We start from the raw sequence: 20,840 nt of genomic DNA on the forward strand, positions 1-20,840 counted from the left end.
TTTTTTTCCAGTAGTTCAATCTGCTTCGATACGCCAATCTGATGGTTTAATGGGCAGAATGGCATCGGTCCACGTGCCAAGGGTGCCCCGTTAGAGATATAAAGGAGGATTGGTTGATAAATGGTGTGTCCAAAAGCAAGTATAGGGCTCAGTTATTGTATTGTCGTCTTATGCCAATAAAACTGTCTAAGTCACATACCGGAACTCTAACATTGTAGCTGCTGCTTCTTCCCTTTTGTTGTCATCCACTAAAAATAATCGTCGTTCCTGTCATGTGACGTCTATCTCTCGCACCCTCTTTTGAAGAAGTTCGCCCATCGCAAGACAGATGGCGCTAACGTTGCTTGGCCATTTGTCTTCTATTACTTAAATATTGCTAAGTTTTTCGGTGGTTCCATCTTTTGACGTTCGCTTTTTAATTTTCCTGATTTATTTCTCGTTAGCTTCCTTTGTTCTTTTCATACATGCGTGCTGAGAGTTTAAGACGATGAAGGCCTCTTATTAATGTAGTGAATGGTGGTAGGCCTGTTGCTTCTTGTACTGTACTTTAAATCAATGTTTTCCACATTAAAAAATGCTGTTTTTTTCGAACAGAAAAGATTTTCTGATACAATTTTATTAAATTTATAGTTTTAGAACGTTTTTTGTGTTTGTGTAAAATCGGCAAAAGTTGCGTATAATTTTCAGTTTTCGTGTAAAAAACGAGCGTTTTTTTCGTTCGTAATTCATTTAAATGCCTGTTTTTTTGGTAAAGAAGATTCATTATTATGCATAAAAAAATAGTAATTAACATTTTCCAAATACAGTCGACCCCCCTATAACATTGTTGATTATTCCGTTTTATATGAATTCCATGTTGTACGAGTCACTTAGATTTAACAATTACGTTAGCCGTTCACAGCCCAGCACACGTATTTGTAAAATCTAAGTGACTCGTACAACATGGAATTCATATAAAACAGAATAATCAACAGTGTTATAAGGGGGGTCGACTTGTACAGTATTCCATATAAAGAATTACAGATGATATTTTATATCACACTATTAACTTTAAATTTAATATATAAAAAAAACGTTTAAAATACTAAACAACGGTCTGATTTTAAATTTATTTCGAAATATGAGCCCGTATTTATATATAACATGGTGTGGGCCAAAAGTCAGTTAACCGTTCTAAAAAAAACTAAATCACTCTACTTTTCAAATGCTTAACGAGCAGTTAACTGACTTTCGGGCCAATCTTTACGTATCTTATATTTAAATTGTTTATTATATATCGAGAAAAACTTTTTTATGTTTATAATAAACGAACGTAGAGGAGTTTCTCGATACGCTTCTTTATTAGGAATCCATTGGCCCATAGAAACGTTCAGCGTAACGAGATACACAAAGCAAAACTTTGACAGTAGGCCTCACATTAGTCAAATTTGATAAGGTGGTTGTTTCTATTTTTAAAAAATTATATAATTAAATAGCTGTGGACTGTTTTTCGCAATTAAAGTCGCGAACAGGATATACGAACGATTAAGCATATTCTGTACTAGTAGAAGGACCTGACGAAAAATAATAGAATTAGCACATAGTCGAAGCGAGCCTTATGAAATAATAGAAAACGGCATAAACTTTACGATTACGCGGTTTTAATTTCGTAGATCAGCTTACCCCGAAACGACATCGTTACTATTTTAATTTCTGTACCAATTTCGGTAATTAATAGACAATATAACTTCGGATGCTGCTAATCTCTTACTGGTAATTACAGTCGAATTGCCTTTACTATAACACAGTGTAACAGAATTACTACAAAAGTGCTCCATAGATTGAATTGCGAGCTTATAATTTCGTTAAATTAAGATTTTAAATTATACATTTATACACTTATAAACGCTTCCAAACTGGTTAATTTTGGCAATTTTAACGTGTTTCTTCGTTACTTCCGCAGCTTTTAAAACGTCGACGTTTTAAAGATAGAAGAATTGATTAACTAGTGTGACGAGTGGATACTTTTTGTGTACCGTGCAGGCCACGTGTCCGTCACGAGGTCTCGCTTCTCTTCTTTCGACAATTAGTTCACAATTTTAAAGATGGCCATCTTGGAATCCAACAGTGAAGAACCCTCGGATTACAAAGGTCCTTCCTGAAATCTCCCGCTGCGCTTCCTATTATTAATTGGATACACTACTTATTATTTTGTTACGTCACGAACTATTTTTTTAAAAAAAAGTAATAGGTATGGCCGTCTTTTGACCTTTTATAAAGGTCAGATATCGAGATATCGAAGCTTTTATGGGGGAATGGATTGTGTTTTTCAAGGGGGGACTTGATTTAGACGTTGAATTTCCGTTTAAGGAATCAAAATTCGTTTGATTTTTTATTTATTTATAAGTGTAGATTTAAAATGATTTTTAGCTTACGTGTTAAAAAAACACCTGATATAAAGGGATTACACGTGCATAAAATCATAAGATATAGGCCTTAGATCCCTACATATATACAGGTTTTATTAATTAAAAAATGGTTTTGTGTATGTTATACATTGAATTTTATCTTGTAAATTGAGGTTCGAGTGAGTAATAAGTTAAACAGATATTGTTACTCTTTTAGTAGCTTGATAATAGACGAACTTTCGTAGATAAGCTCATAGGCCTACGCATGATTAGATAAGAAGGCGGCCTCTTCGTTAAGGGGCCTCAAATAATAACAATAAAATTGTTTTTATTCGATCTGAAATATTTTTAAAATCAACATTTTCAAGATAGAAGAGCCTAAGTTTTTGCATCCCCTTTGAATGGACAGCATAGGAATTTGAATTGCTATTTTTTTTTTTAAAGAAATGGTGGACGAAAAGTCGGTTAACTGTTGCAAAAGCTAAATTATTATCTTGTTTAAATACTATTACTCTTAAACTATGCAAAAATCAGTTATCTGATTTTTGGGCCGCTCTGTACGTTTGCATTAACAAGGTTTAATTTTCTTTGTTGATTTTGAATAGGGCCTGTGAGATATGTGATAGGGCCCTATTATTTACCGGGAGAGGGGTAAGATATCCCATAAATGTGAAACCTTATCCCCTCTCCCCGAGCCTTAATATATAAATAAAACAAATAGAAGCATTTTTAATCACTTATCAAAACGAACGTTATCGTGTTTTTTTTTATATAAAAGATTAAATTTTGGGACTCCCTGTCCAGGATTCGGATTAAAAGGCCCTGACGGTATCTTCTCTACCCTACTATGGCAATTATATTGATATTAAATTATAGTTTGTCAATAAAAAAAATTACTGTTCTCACTTCAGTAATAACTGGCTGGATGGTAGAGGGACCCAATAACCTAATCCGTTCGCCCTCTACCCCATTCCACCCTGTAAAAGTAAAGTAACAAGTGGGAATAAAGATAAGAGGACATCTAATCATCACCTCGCGCGCATCTGTTCATCATCATGTTCAATGTTTGTTATTAATGCATCGCGATAGACAACTGCAATCGGATAGCATTTCTCTTGTAACCTATGCAAACAATCAATAGAGGGTTGTTAAGGATTGAACTCGTTTCTTTCCCTCCCTACGGTTGTCTTTTTCCGAACGATTTAATTCTGGGTTCGATTACCAGTTAACAAATGGGCCGTCACTAACTGTTGGCTCGCGTCACGCAGCGGAAAATCCCAATAATTTTCATTAACTTGCTTAATAGTTAACTTAATTACTTCTTGTTTCCCCCTAGTCTTATGGCATAACGTCCTGTCTGGTTGTATGTCCGGTTCTGCCTTTCTTCTGTACGGCATTGGGTGACCGGTCCGATAACCTATTCTCTCCCTTTGGTATTGTTTATCGAATCAGTGTGTAGATTGTTTATTTTTCCTGTTTCTTCTTCCGTCTTCAAAGGATTCAAGTTTTAATCTTTGTTTTCTTATGTATTTATATATTTTTAGATACATTTTTTTTTCTTTTTTTTTTAAATTTCATCGTTTATCTCGCATCAGTTTATGATGAGGTCGAAGGTCTTGCAAAGGACTTGAAGCATTCAATTTTAGGAGGCTTCAAAATTTGAAATGTTCAGATCTTATCGTTTATTGAAGACATCAAAACAGTTTTTTCCCTCGTCACATTTTGAATGTCAGCAGTGTTTTTAAGCCCTCATCAATGTAGAGTATCAAACTAGCTGCTTAAAAAAAACACACACAGAGAAACTCCTCGACGTGTCTTCAATTTTGGCTTCAAAAACTTCAGATTTTACAAGCCAAAATTGCAGAACTCTCGTTAAATCATTTTTTGAAGCCTAAATTTTGCAGCATTCTTGTAAAATCCGATAAACTTTGGCAGTTTTTGCAGGTGAAATTTATATCCTAAAAATACCAAAACACTGATAATCGAAATCACACCATTATTTGATATCACGTGCGGAATCAAGGCCATCAACGAAACCCAGAAAAAAAACGGGCTTTAAAAAAATAAGAAAAAAAAATCAGTGCCGATGACAAGATTCCAAAATGTAAATTCCCCAACAACACCCTGAAAAAACAGAAGAAAGTGAACGGGAAAAAAATCATTTCACTCACTCTGCTCCTCGTCTACTCCCCACAACACGCCAAAAAGCAAAACAGACCAGACCACGTGACCATCTTTACTCAACCGTCCAGATCGAGGCGCGTGGCGATTGGCTGGAGGATTCGGGGTGACGTCACGTGTTGCTAAACAAACGCACGATGTCATCGGGAGACCGAGTAAAGTAAAGCAAAGCCTCCGGACCATCAGGATCGCATGTGAGCGCTTCCCCATTACAGGTGAGATGACATTTTACTTTCCTCAAGTAAACATTCGTATAACATCTCCCTCCCCCTCGCAAAAGCATTTACGCACCCCCTAATGCGGAGGGGGGAGAGCGTTTCACGTGTTAATTAAGCGTCTGATAACTTAATAGTTGTATTTTTCGGGGGTGCGAGGGAGTCGCTGCGTGCCGTTACACGCTCGTACACGTCACCGAAACGGTTATGCTTTTGCTCGATTTCGTTATTTGGCGAGTTCGGTTTTGGGCAGTCGTTTTGCCTGTTTGTTGACTCGCTCGAGTGACATCGATAAGGAGAAGGTCGGAGGTCGGCTGACGTCATCGGTTATACTTATCTATCCGGGGAGAAATATTATCTGTGCAGGAGTAGTATATTGTGCTCCTACTAATTGGCGATAAGGAAAATAGATAGAGGTAAATCTCGCTGCCTATACGTTTATCCTAATTTACTTCTCGAGGAAGTGTGGCTGCTCCTCCAACCACGCAAGGTCACGACACTCCGTCGGACGTGTTGAAACACGAAAGTTACTGGGCGACCCGCGGGAGAAAGTGTGTCGATTCTGTTTATTTCTGTGGCCTTCCCGTAATGCATTACATTTTGGTACTTTTGAATGCCCCAAACTTATGAAAAGTACTGTTTTAGCATGTTGCATGCTCGTGGAAACGAAGGTTACGTTTTAAACACTAAAAAAACACCCGCAGGCTTCGTTAAAATGCGTGACTGGCAAAAAATCACGACTTTTTACACCCAAAAAATCGGCTTCCTAGTAAGAAAGAACCATTTTGCACCTTTGCCTTGGGAGCTAGAGTGAGTGAGAGAGGGGGTGCAAAAACTCGCTCCTAGTAGTTAGCGCCCCTTCTTCGTCTATTATAAAGTCAATAAGTGGAGCAACAAGTAGTCCAGGAGCCGAGTAAATGGAACCGGTATTCATTATCGAGACACCTAATTGGCATTCGGCATCGAATCCCGTATCTATCTATATTGAAGTAAACGTAATCTACATCGGTTCAACAACCCTCCCTCGTTTTGCAGAGTTAAATAAGAGGTAAAAGCGAAGCGGAGCAGTTCAAGGACAACTGGTTTGTGTCAACGACTGCTTCATCTACTGGAGAAGTGAAGCTGCGACACTAAAAACGGGTCTGACTACTCCCCGCGACAATAATTAAAGTCTCAGTTCCTCTACGAATACGTAACTCTTCTCTTTGCCCCCGTTTACGCTTGCATATGAAATCCGCTTGGTCCGCAACAGGTTGCTGCACTTCGGCGGAAGTGACGTAACACGCTTTCAACAGGTGAGTCACCGCCTCTTTGAACCCCCTCCCGGCTCGGGGTTGTGAAAGTGGAGCGAGAAAGAGAGACGTTGACTCTGGGCATTTTTCTCCGCTAACTGCTCCTTGTTTTTTTTTTTTTAGGGAGTGGATGAAGATTGACGTCATTGTTAACCTCATGGCATGCAGTAAAACGGACGACGGTCACTGTCACGTGATTGCGATACAGCACTCCTCTTCCGAACCTCACATTCACCGGATCGCCATGGAGAGAAGGTGCGACCTGCACAGGTGGTGCTCGTCCCCCGCTCACCTGTCCGACAGCTCCTACTTTATCTTGAGTGCTGCACATCCCTGCTCCTCCGTTAGGAACGTCGCCACGCAGACGGTGGACAGAAGTCAGTCAGGTGAGTGACCTACGAAAATTAATTCATTTTCTCCGCCCCCTCCCGCCGAGTTGCATCACTCCAAAAGCCAAGTGTTCTCAGTGACGTCTCCTTGGGTTTGGGACGGCTGAGGCTCAGACCATATCGCTTTATTTATTAAATCAGTACCCATTGTGCCCATTAATGGCATTTCTGTACCATAAATCAGCATTTAATGCGCTTAGCCATTCGTAGGTGTATTCGCGGCAATAAAAAGGGAGAAAGAACAAGAAGATGGGGAGGAGTGAACGACTTCCGAACTCGAACAGGAGTTTCAGATTTATCGTAGGGCCCATTATGGCAAACGAGATGACCGGATGGACTTTCTGCCCTCTGTAGGTCGAGATATATGACCGGAATCGGACCGTTACTGCTAACTGCGACTCTACCGTTCAGCTGTGACGTCATAGACGAGGCTTTCAGTATCCGAGAGCTCCTAATTCGCTGGCTCTTACCCTTTAGAAATCGCTTGGATCGTCCCCAGATTCCGGCACCGCAAACGCATTGTTGAAGCTGTCACCTAAACAAACAAAGATCTTAGCGAAAGTCACTTTCTTATATTCTAATCCTACGATATATATAGAAAAGAAGGTCTCAATAGATTTCTTATATAGTGGGGTAGAGTAACATTCTGTTCCAGAATTAGAAGAGAAGGGCCCCTGACATCGAAAACTTCATATTCACGTTATATCGAATCCACATGTGGCTCTTCTTGCGACTATTTCTTAAATTAAACTCTTAGATTTATAGAAAAGACAACGAAAAACGGGCCCTTTAATGGGCGTTTTTTGCTTAATTTTAATCCCAAAATCTAACGGTAACATTCAACTCGTGATCACGATCTTCGAACTGAGTTCTAGAAACACGTCCCCTGGCTCTGTATTACCTAACTATTATAGTATACCCCCGTATCCCCAGGTGAACGTCCCCCAGACGTCAAAAACAATGATAGGCCCTATACCACGTGTCAAGGAGCCAGAAAACGGATGTCACGAAGAAGAAGAATGACTCATACAGGAGCCAGCTTCCTATTTAACATCCTGCACGCTATTTACGCCCGAGAAGATACAGAAATATGCCAAATTAGATTAATAATAATATAAAAAAAAATCAGCAGATACTTGATTTAATCGTTTGGGATCCATTGTTGTGGTTTAGGAGTCACTTTATGGCACTAAATTCCGCCCTTTGTTGAGGGATCCGATCAGGTGAATGGTAGGTAAATTATTTACTATTGTCTTGAATAGTATCATAATCAACAATGTATATATGAATATTTGGGGGGGGGTTAAGAGTTTTATTAACCGGGTAATAATTTGGAGAATTAATCAAGATAACAAGTAATCCTACTCCGCAGTGATTAATGCCCAAATGCCGGAATGTTGCTGCAGCACTAAATTGGTGACGTAACGCCTGGAGTCATTACTCATGTGTTCGAAATTCTTCGAGTTCATAATCTGTAGTTTGCTTTAAAATAATTTCGGTAGTTCTCTATTCAGGGTCCAAATTGAATTATTACTTTTTAACGTCAAATTTAAACATTTTGGCCCTAGTACGGGGGAAATTCACTTCTTCCAGGTGTATTAAAATACTCGATTTAACGTTTTCCTGTTTTTTTCCGAGTTAATTTCGGTGTTTTGTAGATTTCTTTTCATTACAACCAATCTGACCTCCCCCCACAAATCGCTACATTCATAAAAGAAATATTCCAAAATTACTCAAATTACCTCTTAACCACTCGTGACGTCAATAAAAGCAGTAATTTTGAAGGCAAAATCAACTGCACGCAATACCCGGTTATTCATCTCGTAATCTGATGCCTTCGGGGTCCATAAACCGCGTCACGTGACCCGGAGGCCCTAGCTAGTTTTCTAACCTACTCACGTAGACGACTTCGAAATTTTATTCCCGATACGCATGTAAACAGCGATTAAATTTACGACCGAATTTAACATCGTTTTTGAGGCCTTATCGAAGCTTATAAATTTTAAGCCAAGCGTGGCTTATGGTGCCCCATTTATGGTCAAGTTATGCGAGTGCTTTTTGTTAGTTAAGCCTTCGAAAATACCTTTATTATAGGCTTTTAACCGTTGTTTGCAAGGCCTCGTAATGATCCTCAGAAGTGCACAAAACCTCAATCGATTAGGAAGAAAGACGTAATGACGGTTCTTCTGCCAAAAAATAGAGGTTATCGGCGATCTTCCTGCACTTTAGAAAAATAATTCTTCAATGAAACTTTCCTTTTTTCGACTTTTTTTCGTAGACGTTATCTTCCATCACGTGATCGTCCACGATAATCACACGCGAAAGTTGACAGAGTGGTCGATTCACCCCAAGTATTTCGTAGTGTTCTTCCCTGTTTTGCTCAGAAAGTTGCCTTATCTAGAAAGAAAGATCATCAATTATCAGATGATAAGTAGCTCGTGAAGATTATTATATAGTTGTTCACTTTTAAAGTCCTTCGATTTGCCATAATAGCAAGCGAGAGATAATGCCTCCTTTTAACATATACCAAACGTAGAGAAGGGGGAATGAAAAAAAAAAAGCGCTAGCGCATGATGCGGGGCCGTCCCACCGCATCCCAACCGCGTAAAAGTGCAGCGATCAGCAATTATCAATCGATGAGTTGTATTGGTTTTATGAGGGGTCGTTATAGAGAAGAAAAAGATGTAGAACGGAATCGTGCAGTCGATCAGACGTGCTAACTGGTTTGGCAGCAGCAATCGGAGGCAAATGACGCACACATAACTGCAGAAGGGGATTATCCGAGGAAGAGCCGTTATAGGCTATAAAGCGCCGACATATGGCTCCGATGGTGTCCACCACTTTGTCATAAATACAAGCTATTGCTGCGCGCCACTCCCCTTTTTTCGTCTGGCTGACTCACGTGTATTAATCACTTAATTGTTCTCTACATACTACACATTCGGACCTATCGTTGTACGGATTTACATTCTTTATATTTGCATCCTTTGCCGGTTAACCTCATAATCTACAAACTGCCTTTCCATAAATGATGTAATTGCATTTACAATGCTTTCGACGTCATAATTACGTGTTACCGAATGAATTCCGAGTCATCTTTATATTAAAGAATACATATTGTTTGACGTCACGAAAAATTTCCCGTGGACAAACTCGTAACACGATTTTCTTAGGCAGCTGGGAACTATAAACGAATCTCCGTTAGAGACCTTATTAAGTCAAGAGACAGACCTTCTATTGCTCTTATCAGCAAGCGTCAAGAATACTTCATATCCCTACTGAAAAAAAAATCTACACAGGCCCTTTGCATTTATCGAACCTCATAACCATAAACACCCCGAAAATGTCGGTTCTATCGAGAATTTCGACAGAACAATTTGAGATCTAGTTTACAAGAAAGCGAAATCGAAGAAAGATGAAAATTTCGAGGCCCCTGCAACGTCTCAAGACGTAACAAAAATGGAAACGGAGTGTGGCGTCATTGTAGAGGAAGAGTTTTAGGATAAAGCAAAGAGGCAATTTATCATCCCGCTCGCGCCATTATTCTAATAGCTTATAGGAAATGACAATGTCATTAAGGCCAGCTTTGAGGAATGAATAAATCTGCATACGTAATACAGTTCCTCTACATCCGAAATCATAACCGGGGATGCCCTTTTCCAACTTCTCCTTCGAAATTTCCACAAAATAAATTAACTCCTGATAAATGCCTTCTTTACTAACTGCTTTCCTTATCTCCTCCAGAGTCTTCTTCTCTTACTCGATTACAGCTCCCGAGTTTGCAATAGCCCTCATGCTTCAAACAATCTTACATGGCCACAAAACCTCCCCCCCCCAAAAAAAATAAAAATCAAATCAAATCCAGAATCCCACAAACGACGACGGCACCATTTTAAAAAAATGGCTCCTCGATGCCATCCTTTCAATATCAGAACATCATTTGTGATCCAGTAATCCACTCTGATACACCCAGCTTAATTTGCGCTCTGCAGGGGCCCCCTTTAGTAATAGGACTTTAGCCTATAAGGATCCATACCCGTTTATATCTACTACGTGCTTAATTCCAAGGCCTCCTACATCCCAATAATCCCTATAATGAATATTGTAGGCGCATTGTTGATAGCTCATCAATTAATAACTTTCCTCGTTCGATCTTCACGAGTTTTAAGAGGAGACTTGGCCCCCCCTTTTAAATAAATTTGTCTACGAGTAGGAATGATGAGGTTTTCAAGTAAATGCTCCTCTTTTTCTTCCTTTTTTTTTATTGTTAAAGTGCAGACATTGTATAATTTTCCGATATTTTCCTCTCTTATGCAAATGTAAAAGTACCCGCTGTGTTGCCTTCTCAGTCAGGTTCAATTAATTTTTTCGAGGGTTAAAGGCCCTTTACAAGTTGATTCACTCCGTCATTTGTAGAAGTGAAGAGTTGAGATTCCTCTTGCTAGAATCTTTTTTGCATTTTGGAATGAAAAACTTCATTCATTTGTTTGTGTTTAAATTAAATATATACATGTTTACAGTTTTCTTTATTGAAATCAGGAAAATTAAATGATAATTGCATTAAAAAATAAATAAAAGTATAAAGGTTTAGTTTCGATTAATTTCGTGTATATATTTGAGGATTTTACATTTTAATAATCCTTAAAATTTCTTTGAAGTAGGGATTTTTCCTTGATGTTTAGAACATTTTCCCCCAAATGAAGGGGTTTTTCCCTATACGGAAGAAAATTTCCTGTTACTTCTTTAGTTCGTTAAAAAAATACTTCAAATAGGGATTTTCCCCGTCGAAATAGGGATTTGTTTCAAGTGGAGAAAATCCCTTAAAGTTTAGGGATTTCTCCCAATTTCAAATAAAAATAAAATAACTACGCGAGACGAATTTTTAGTAACATAAACAAAAGTTTCCTAATTTTATAGGGATATTTCCTTGAATTATGAAATTTTCCCGAATAAAATTATTTATTCAGATAATTTTTAATAACTAAATAATAATTTTTAAAAATAAAGGAAATTCATAATAGAATATTTTAAAAACTTTAAGGAATTTATTAAAATATATAATTTTAGTTTAAATATATCCCGTAAAGTATCCTATTTTGTATATAAATCTGTTTAGAGGATGATAAAATCGATGGTAATCTTTCGCAGAAGTTGTTTTAAACACGAGAAATTCCCGTGTTTACAAATAACGATAATTGCATTGTCCTTGAGACAGGCGTGCAAATCGTCGAGACAAAAATTCAAATCCGGTAAACATCCAAAATAATTGATTCAAACGTTGCAAATTGCTCTACTACTACAGCAACAAATGGGTCAAGTCGATCGCGAAAGTGTATCATGGGCGAAAGTAAAAGAAGATGAGCGTTAAAGACAAACTGGTGTTGTCTGACAGGTTGGGCTAGGTAGTTAGCTGGCCTGTCCGTTCCTTGACCCCATCAGGGACACCTGCGGGCTATGTACCAATGGCCCACTGCCATCAGGACCAGTTTAATCCTTGTTGTTGGCCCGGAGCGCTACAACGTTCTCCTCCAATCAGCAAGCTAGCCCGGGGATGACCCCCGGCTGCTTCGCCCTCCCCCCTCACTAGCACAGCAGACCCAGAGAGACCTTTGCCCTATCGGCACAGCCGTAACCTTGTTTGTTATATTGTGCTATAAATGATTTCGGCTGATGCCACTACACTCGTCTCTCTCGTCCCCCCTCCATTTTTTTTTTTTTAAATGCTGTTAGGTGATGCCCATAGTAATAAATTAATACCCGAATTTAATTAGTAATTGATGATGACGGGCTAAAATTTGATATTATAAATTTCTAATAAAAATTTCTACGCTTTATCACAATAATAAACACCATCCCCCCGTGCTACTAGAGCAATAAATATAAATTTTCATGTAATCTCTGCTTCTATAACAATTTTTTCATTGTTTAAATGTTAACATATTCTTCTACATCAGGGTTTTGATAACCTATAATTAACTTAACTGATGCTACTTAAGTAACATTCCTGTTTTGTCACTGATAAATTTATTTTGGATTCTATTAGCGTTTTTTCCTCCTCCAAAGAAAAAAAACTCCAACGTTTTTAATTGCTATTATAATAACAAATCAGATAATGAGGTTTATTTTTTTTTAAAACGGGATTTTTTTTTTCAATTATAAACGGATTTTTCCCTATTTTCCCGTCTATCTGTTTAAAATTCGTTGTAAAAGCTAGTGTAAAGGGAAAATTCTGAGACTGTTCCGCCAGTTAAACGGGAAATTTATCATATCAGGGAAATATCTCTAAATTTGTAATTAATAGGGAACATTGTTGAAGATAACTTTCTAGGCAAGAGAGAAAAATTATTTGGGAGTTTTTATTCCTTTTTCCCTGAAGATTGATTATTTTCGGTAATATTGTTTATTAACGACAAATTTAGGGAAATTAAGTTAGGGAAAAGTTGAGGAAATATCCTGGAGTTTGTAATTTAAGAACGAGTATTAATGGATTTATTCTTTAAACAAAGAAAATTTTACTTTGAAAGTAGGGAAATATCCTTGAATCTGTAATTAATAGGGAATATTATTGAAAATATTATTCGTAGAAAGGGAAAATATTCCCGTAACTTGGAGAAATTTGAGACAATTTTAAGGGATATTTAATAGACTTTCGAACGAAAAAAATTCCCTCAATCAATTAAAAAAAACTGACAAAAATGTGACGTAATAACTTTTAAACGATATTTCCGTCTCCCTAACTCTACAAATTTCAAAAATATTATTTTGTTAGGGATATTTTTTCCTGTTTATTTATTTTTTTTTAATTCAAGTTTTACGTTTGGCGATTTTCCATTGACGGACCAAATTGTGGCGACCGAAGGGCTAACCAGACAACCATTAGATTCGCTCCACCGATTATGGATAAAAGAATAACTTTTGTGTCAAGTAAACAACACTTTGGTTTCTTACTTGATTTACTTCTTTACGTGACGTCATCGTCCTCCTTTTCTTCCTTCCCGGGGGCAAAGCGCCGCAGTACGCGATGGGGGGAGGAAACGCACGCTAAAAGACTATAGACCTGCGCGTAGAAAACAGATCGCACGTTTGCGCGGCTCTGTTTACTGGGGGGGTGGCAGTACTCTCGGCGCCTAGGTGCGAGCGTTTTTATAACCCCCACGTCACAATCCCCGCGCTGTACGCAACGGGGAGACAATGCAAACAGGGGTAGACGCGAAGAGATAAGCGAAGCAGTAAGCTGTAAAGATGCTATTGACGTTGTTTGCAGGACGATGCGTGTGGGGGTGGCACGGTGAGTCACGCAGCCTCTCTCGCTCTGTCTCTCTCTCTCTCTCACTCTCTGCAGCCGGCGACAGATGTGGACGCGGAGGTCACCAGGCACTGACTTGGCTCCTCTCCTGTTTTTTTTTACGATCTCCTTAGCTTTATCTTGCCTCCGTCCCTTCCCCCGCCGGTGACGTCAGGGCGGTGCACTCTCCCCCCTTCCAAACGACTCGGCGATCGACTTATCGAGTGTGGTTTGCGCACGGCCGGTCAGATCAGGTGAAGTGCAGCGGGGAAACGTGATTATTGTCGGTGTGCATACCTCTACTTGATGGATTGTATCCCCAGCGAATCGAGTATCCGATGCGGATGACCATTGGGTGATTAACAGAACGGATTTTACGGCCGGTGATCTTCCAAATGTCATCTCTCTTGTTTGTCACATTTCGTACTTTGCCTCTTCTAACTTCCTCCCTCCCCCTTGCTTCGACAACTATGTCGATTGACTCTGTACTTTAATTAAGCAGGGAAAAAATATTATCGATCCGTTATTAACTCCCACTACAGTTTCTAGTGAACTGGACGGATTAGTACTATGTCCTTTTTGGTAGTTTTTGAGCGCTCCTTTCTCCCCCCTTCTCCTCCTACTTGCTTATTGTTCTTGGATTCTTTTATTGCTTCTCTGCCATGTTTGTTTTCACTTCTGATTTGAACACACTTCTTTCTTTTCTGCTAAGCTCTAAAGTTTCGATTTTTCTGTTTATTATCTTTCTCTTTTTTGTTTCCTAATCTTTGTTTTCCGTCGCTTCTTTTCGAACTTTTTTCCCCGCTTCTTCCTTTAAAAATCCTAATCTCACCTTCGAGCTCCTTTGCTACTTTAGTTCTTCGGCAAACCTACCTTTATGTTTAATATACTTCATTTCGATCTCTGCGTGGCCAGAAAGGTATGAAAAAAGAGCTGAAAAGTAGCAAAAATGGACCACGTTTTCACGAAAACCTAAAGCAAAATTCATCTTACCAACTTAATAAAATATTTTTATTCACCAAAATTGATTATAAATCATTCCCATTTTCAAGAACTATATGCAAATTTTGTCTTAAATATTTTAAATATTACCATCTAACTAAATACACTGTAACCTCCGAATAACGGACACTATCGGGATCGAGACATTTGTCCGCTATTTAGAGGTAAATATAATAGAAGAGTCTGGGATTGTAAAAATGCCCCTTAAGTAGAGGTGTCCGTTAATGGAGATTTCACTGTATAAATAGCCTAAAAGTGATTTTTTTCCCCAGCGTAAATCGTTAAAAATGACGTTTCGTACTCGAAAATATAGTTTTTAAAACGTTCTCCTCTTCAAAATAAGCTGAAAGGTAGGTCCAGATGGGTTATAACCTTTAAAAATCCCTCAATATTGATCGCAGAACGCTCAAGATTCCAAAAAATGTCTGTTTTAATCTGAAAAAATCTAACCATTAAAACTTTTATAGACGAGAAAAACACTATTCATAAAAACCCCGATTATAAAATAGGATATGGCACACTTAAAACCCTAAAAAAAATACGATTTTTAAAGACATTTTTTAATAAATAAGCACCTATAAAGTTCGTTCTACGAGATAAAGCGGAACACGTAAAAAAAAAAAAAAGCTGACATCACACACGAAAAATTCGACCACAAATCTTCTCATCCTCCTAAAACTAGCGTGACGAACAACACGAGCGAAAACAATCAGATGCAAAACATTTACAAAGTGCAACCCCATAACCCTACAGGCAGGTGGCTACAAAACTCGACAACCCCTAACCACGCCATCGAGCACTCTACTATTTACCAATATGCCATTGCCTACATAATTAAAAGCGTTGTAGGTGAGAGAGTACAGCTGCTAGCTAGAGTTATTCTATGATTTACGCGTTATCGACCCCCAAGCAGAGAAAAGAGAAGTATCTGACATAAAAGTTGTCGATCGTAAAGTACTATCCAATGCGTGGCAGTGACATTCTAGTGGTTTATGCTTATCCTGTATATCTGCGCTTCCGTTCTCTCGCTGCCTTATTATTTTACGCTGTAATTCGGCGGTCGTTTGCAGTCGCTAACAGTTGACGCTAGATTTATGACGTTTTTAACCCCCACCAAGCACATTTGAATGACTTCTACAGCTGACATTTGTTTGTTGCGCTCCGTTAATGTTTGGGCGCACACAGAAAAGAAAAAAAAAAGAAACTGAGGAGCGACAACTCTATAGTGCACACCTGCTGATAGCCTATGCATAAATTCACTTGTTATCATTTAAAACGGTTCGAGGACTCCCCCCGATGATTGCTACCACCCCCATTTATGGGCGGAAAAAAAAAAAATTGAAGAAAAACTCTGCACGCGATTCTTGGCGCTCTTTCTCTCGTCTATGCAACCACACCCGGTTTTAATTTTCAAAACTCCTTACGTAGTCACCCCCTCGTTCATCAAACAAACGGTGCCATCTCCGAGGCGTGACATCAGGTTTTTAAATATAGAGAAGCACGCGTTTCGCCACGTGACGCAATAGGAGCTCGTTACCGGATTAAAAACTATTTTTGGAAGGATCGTAAAGGGGGAATTTTCGTAGATTATCGAGCACGAGCGCGCACGGATCGGACCACCTGAAAGAAAACAGTTGCCAAGACTGAAGTGCCACAGGGGTCTTCTATTTTCGTACGGTTAATTGTCACTGCACTTTGTTAAAACAGGGGGGGGAGGCGCGACTTTCACGTGTTTGATCCCTCTTCCCCCCATTTGAGCGCCTGTAAATGCTCGTTTTATTTATTTTAACTATAGATTTTTCTTGTTTCTTATGCTAGAAAACGCACACAGGCAGCACTCGCCTAGGACATCGGAGGGTCCTCTACCGGATTTGGTACAAGCGAGGTCCACGAGAGAGAGGAGAAGTAACATGGCGTACGCGGGGAGGATGTTGAGAAGTATGGCTGACGATTTTGATTCCTATTCTCGAAGCACACTTCAAGCCGAACTTGAGGTAAGTTTTCTTCTTTTATGCTCCATTTAAATCGTTGATCACAATAAACAAGACCCCTCGATTGCTCTATAAATTAATTTTATTGCTCGGGGAAACACGGAGAGGTTATTTAGGTATAGCTTTGGCATTTATCGCTACACAAACAAAAAGACTGATTGTGCCCTCATTTTTAGTCTCGGGACTAGAATAACAAGCAACACGGGGCCAGGCAAGAGCCATCAGCTGACAAACAGGTTGCTGCCATCAGCTGATTGTTGTTGACTTCGACCCACCAGCTGAGGGATAACAACGTCACGTGATGTTCCCTATCTGGTAGGGAGGGGCTGTTGACAAGGGATTCCCACGTAGCCCTAACACGTGTGTGCCTTAGCCACCTTCTATTATTAGATCACGTCAATATTTCTCCACCAGTTTCAAACGATCCTCCATTTGGTTTGTTACATCTCCTCGTATGCGATTAAAGGGGGCTATTTTTTAATATAAAAAGAAGCCATAATGGAAACGCAAAAGACCTCTAGTCAGTTTGGTTGCAAAATAAGGGGGTTTGGCGTGCATAGAAACGGTGTAGAAGGCTCATCTTTTGTCATTTTTAAGCCAAAAGATTATTTAAAAATTCGATATTTCAAGTATTTACAATAAAAATACTGCAGATATTGCCTAAAACACGCGTTTTGATCCACTTAAACCACGCCTTTGCTTTGTGTTGTGTTTGACAACACAAAGGCTTGTTGCAGGGCGCTGAAATCTCAAAAAATGGAACTTTTCTGGAAGAAAACCACAGCGAAATAGCGAGAGGGTCGAGATTTTGGTTTCATTTTTCATAATTCTCGACGGGGCAACGGAGAGCTATCCCCCCGTTTCCGCCCCCCGGGTGAATAGAAAGGGCTCGAGTGCAAAGCAACAATAAATCCGAGCATTGTTAGAAAAATTCGTTGCTTATGTTTCAAAAGAGGTGCAGGTGGGCCGAGAGACTAGCTTTTCCCACCGAGGTCCTCTTTATAACGGTTCCTCGAGTCTTTGGAGATGTCGGGGGGTTGTCCTCACCCCCTCAACGGACATTCCCACGCTCCCCACGCAGACACCTGTCTGGCTTCATCGCCTGTAACATCTGGTCTCATTTTCTTGCGACCTTACCAAGTATTGTTTGCCCTTCTCCTAAACATAATCTTCGTAAGGGCTCGCTCTCTCTACTTTAAACTCCATTAAGCCCTGCTCTTAATTTTTATATCAGTTAGCGAACCATAACTTAGAAAATTGTCCTTACACTTCTTAAAGAAGTATAAGGGTCTAACAATTAGAGAAGAACGTAGGTGACTGTCGAGCTCATCAATACTTAGCAACACCATTAATTCTACAGAGCTCATTCGCGCGTAGATCCTTAAATTTGGGCATTTTAGGGACCAAAAATAGCTCTTGAACTATCTAATTCGGATGTAAAACGGTGGGATAAGCTTGAGCCCCTTTTAGGGAAACAAAGCAAAGATTTAAATTGCATAAGAAGCATAATCAAATCCTTGCAGTGTGATTCTATTACACCCTACTCCTCTAACAGGAGATTTGAGGCTTAAAAGGCTCGCTAATCGTATAAAACCCCTTACAAATTTGTTCATTTAGCAGTAATATCTCATAAAGAAAAGCGTGGAGAGGGGGGGGCGAATGTAGTTAGTTCTTACCACGCAAACGAAGCACACTGTGCCATTTATCATCTAGATAAGAGTCTTGATGCATCTTAATTATTGCAGTCTCGGGATCCATTGCTAATTGAGCTTTAAATTTGTAGAAGAGATGCCACACTAATGTATTCTTTCCTTCCCTTCCTCTACATTTTTTTCTCCCCTCTGCCGCGTGTTCATCAAGTATTCACCCTTTTGTAACTTTTAACAAAATATTTTCTGCTTTTTTGAACTGATTGAAACGGAAGTTACAACAACATCAATTATCGTCGTGTTTCTTCCTGTCTGGCTCGCTCCTAATAGGCAAGATTTTTTGAAAATCCACCCCGAAATTCATTCTTTGTTTAAGTTACGCGCGACTCTACGCGATATTCCCGTTACTGTAACAGCATTATCGCAACAATAAAGTGACGGATTGACCCTCCTCTTTGTTTTTTTTTTTGTTTAATTAATTCCATCGCGTGACCCGACACTTCGCGTTACGCCACGTCTGGTAGCGTATGCAAATTAGCTGCGGGTACCGTAACAGCACCTTCCTTTGTTTTTTTTTTCTTGCAACTGTAGAGTTTGTAAATACAGTAACACGTGCCTAACTTGAGATAGAGTTTATTACTTTAGAAGCACCATTTTTATTTATTGCTGCAGCAGTACTGAAGTGTTTTCTCTCTCTTTTTTTTTCAGGGTTTCTCTCCGCTCAGCTGGTTGAGAAGTCTTTACCATTTGATCTTTCGGTGACCGTGACCGAAGGAGTGATAAAGAACCCCGTCCTTTTTTTAGTATTTCAGTCACGTTGGTGACTTCGACTGCCATGGACAATTATGAGAACCCGTTGAACACGTTTGCAAAAGTGAATTTCACTTTCTTTTTTTTTTTTATTTGGTCCTTTTCTTTTCGAAAACGTAACATTACTTTCCACTTCCAAAAAAAAAACCACCAACCCAACAGATTGAAATTTTCGTGTCTGTGCCAGTCAACATCATTAATATATATATATACACATTAGCAGGCTAAATCTAGTCACTTTTTGGTCACACGAGCTCCTTCCCAACATCGAAGGGGGCTCCCATTTTCCTCCTCGATGATCCGGAATTTTCGGATATTCGAGGTGAGCTCCTACTTAATGCTTCTCTACTTTTAATGACTCCTTCCCAACGGTTCCCTCTCGCAATCTACACTGCCAAAACGAACAAATTTGCCAAAAAAAATATACCCGTTTAGACTAAAAAAAAAAAAAATTGCCAATTTTTAGCTTCATCCCAAAATAGGTGCCATTTTTATTATTATTATTTCTTTGTAATCTCTTAATTATTTCTAATTATTAAACCGCAAATAAACAAAAAAAAAGATTTTTTAGAGCAATAAATCAAAAAGCAATCAGTCCAAAAATGACAAAAATAAATTATTTTAACAATGAAAAAATTTTTAAAAATTAAAATAAAATAATAAATTTCTTAGCTTATTTTTGTTAATGCTAAAAAAGAAAATTAATAATAATAAATAAATAGAGCAATGTGATAAAATTACGAACAAAAAAAAGTTTTATATCTTCTGCATCGTTTCTTTATAAAGAGGGACCACTTTTTAACTCAAAAATTAAAAAAAAAATCTATATTTAAGCCTGGTTTCCATAGTTTCTCCTATAAACGACGTACAGACAAGCTTACAGACGTCCTACTTTACACAGAAAGGAGTTACACGATACCACGCAGACCGACATAACCAATCTACTAGCGCTTTTTACGCACGTTTACGACTTTATAAAGCCAGGAAACCAGGTAAATTAGGTAAAAAAAACACAACAACCAAAGAAAAAAAACTGTTTTTTTTTTTTAGTAAATAAAGCTCAGTTTTTTTTTATATATATATAAATATATAAATATATTACTTAATTTTTATAATTTATTACACAATTTTTACCAAAGATTGCATTTTAATAATAAAAAATACAATATTTTGACGAAAATTTGAGTCTGTATGGTTAAAGAAAAAACAAATGCATTTTTTATACCCATAAATTACTATATATAATGATGATGATGATGATGATGATGATCTNTTATATATATATAATGAAGAAACAAAGAAGTGATCTCTTTGATTTGTGATAGGGAAAAAGACAAGAAAAATAGTCAAAATTAATGAAAAAAAAAACAATAAGATTTAAGGAAAAAAATGTTATTTTTCCCCATGTATATGTATGAAGTCGCTGGGATAATGTATATATTCGAATTTGTTGTGCTTTTATATATATATATATAAATATACAAATACATACAGACATACAGACAAACATACATGAGCATATATAAACAGTATATACATATATATAATTTTCTCTTCTTCCCAATTGTGGATAACATTTTTGTATTTTCTTATCTTTGTATATGTAAGGTGTGTTTTAAGAGTGAAAAAAAAACAAAAA

At 38.2% G+C, this 20,840-nt stretch overlaps 1 protein-coding gene across 3 annotated transcripts in view; it reads left to right on the top strand.

Annotated features, from left to right (window-relative positions):
* LOC111634100 (protein lin-52 homolog) overlaps positions 1-19,762 on the top strand; it is a 43,757-nt gene extending 23,995 nt beyond the window's left edge. For 2 of the 3 annotated variants that reach the window (XR_002758151.1, XR_002758152.1), the window contains 3 exons: positions 6,199-6,461; positions 16,570-16,745; positions 19,100-19,762. Coding sequence is in view for 1 of the 3 variants with exons in the window: in XM_023378777.1 (XP_023234545.1) it covers positions 6,206-6,461; positions 16,570-16,745; positions 19,100-19,153 (486 nt within the window). In the remaining 2 variants the exon portion in view is untranslated. Of the gene's footprint in view, positions 1-1,076; positions 4,784-6,198; positions 6,462-16,569; positions 16,746-19,099 lie in introns of those variants that run through there. The other variant, XM_023378777.1, reaches the window with a different exon arrangement.
* The last annotated feature ends 1,078 nt before the right edge of the window (positions 19,763-20,840 follow it).

Source organism: Centruroides sculpturatus, unplaced genomic scaffold (assembly GCF_000671375.1).
Source record: "Centruroides sculpturatus isolate CEXI.00-Female unplaced genomic scaffold, Cexi_2.0 scaffold823, whole genome shotgun sequence".
Classification (NCBI taxonomy): domain Eukaryota; kingdom Metazoa; phylum Arthropoda; class Arachnida; order Scorpiones; family Buthidae; genus Centruroides; species Centruroides sculpturatus.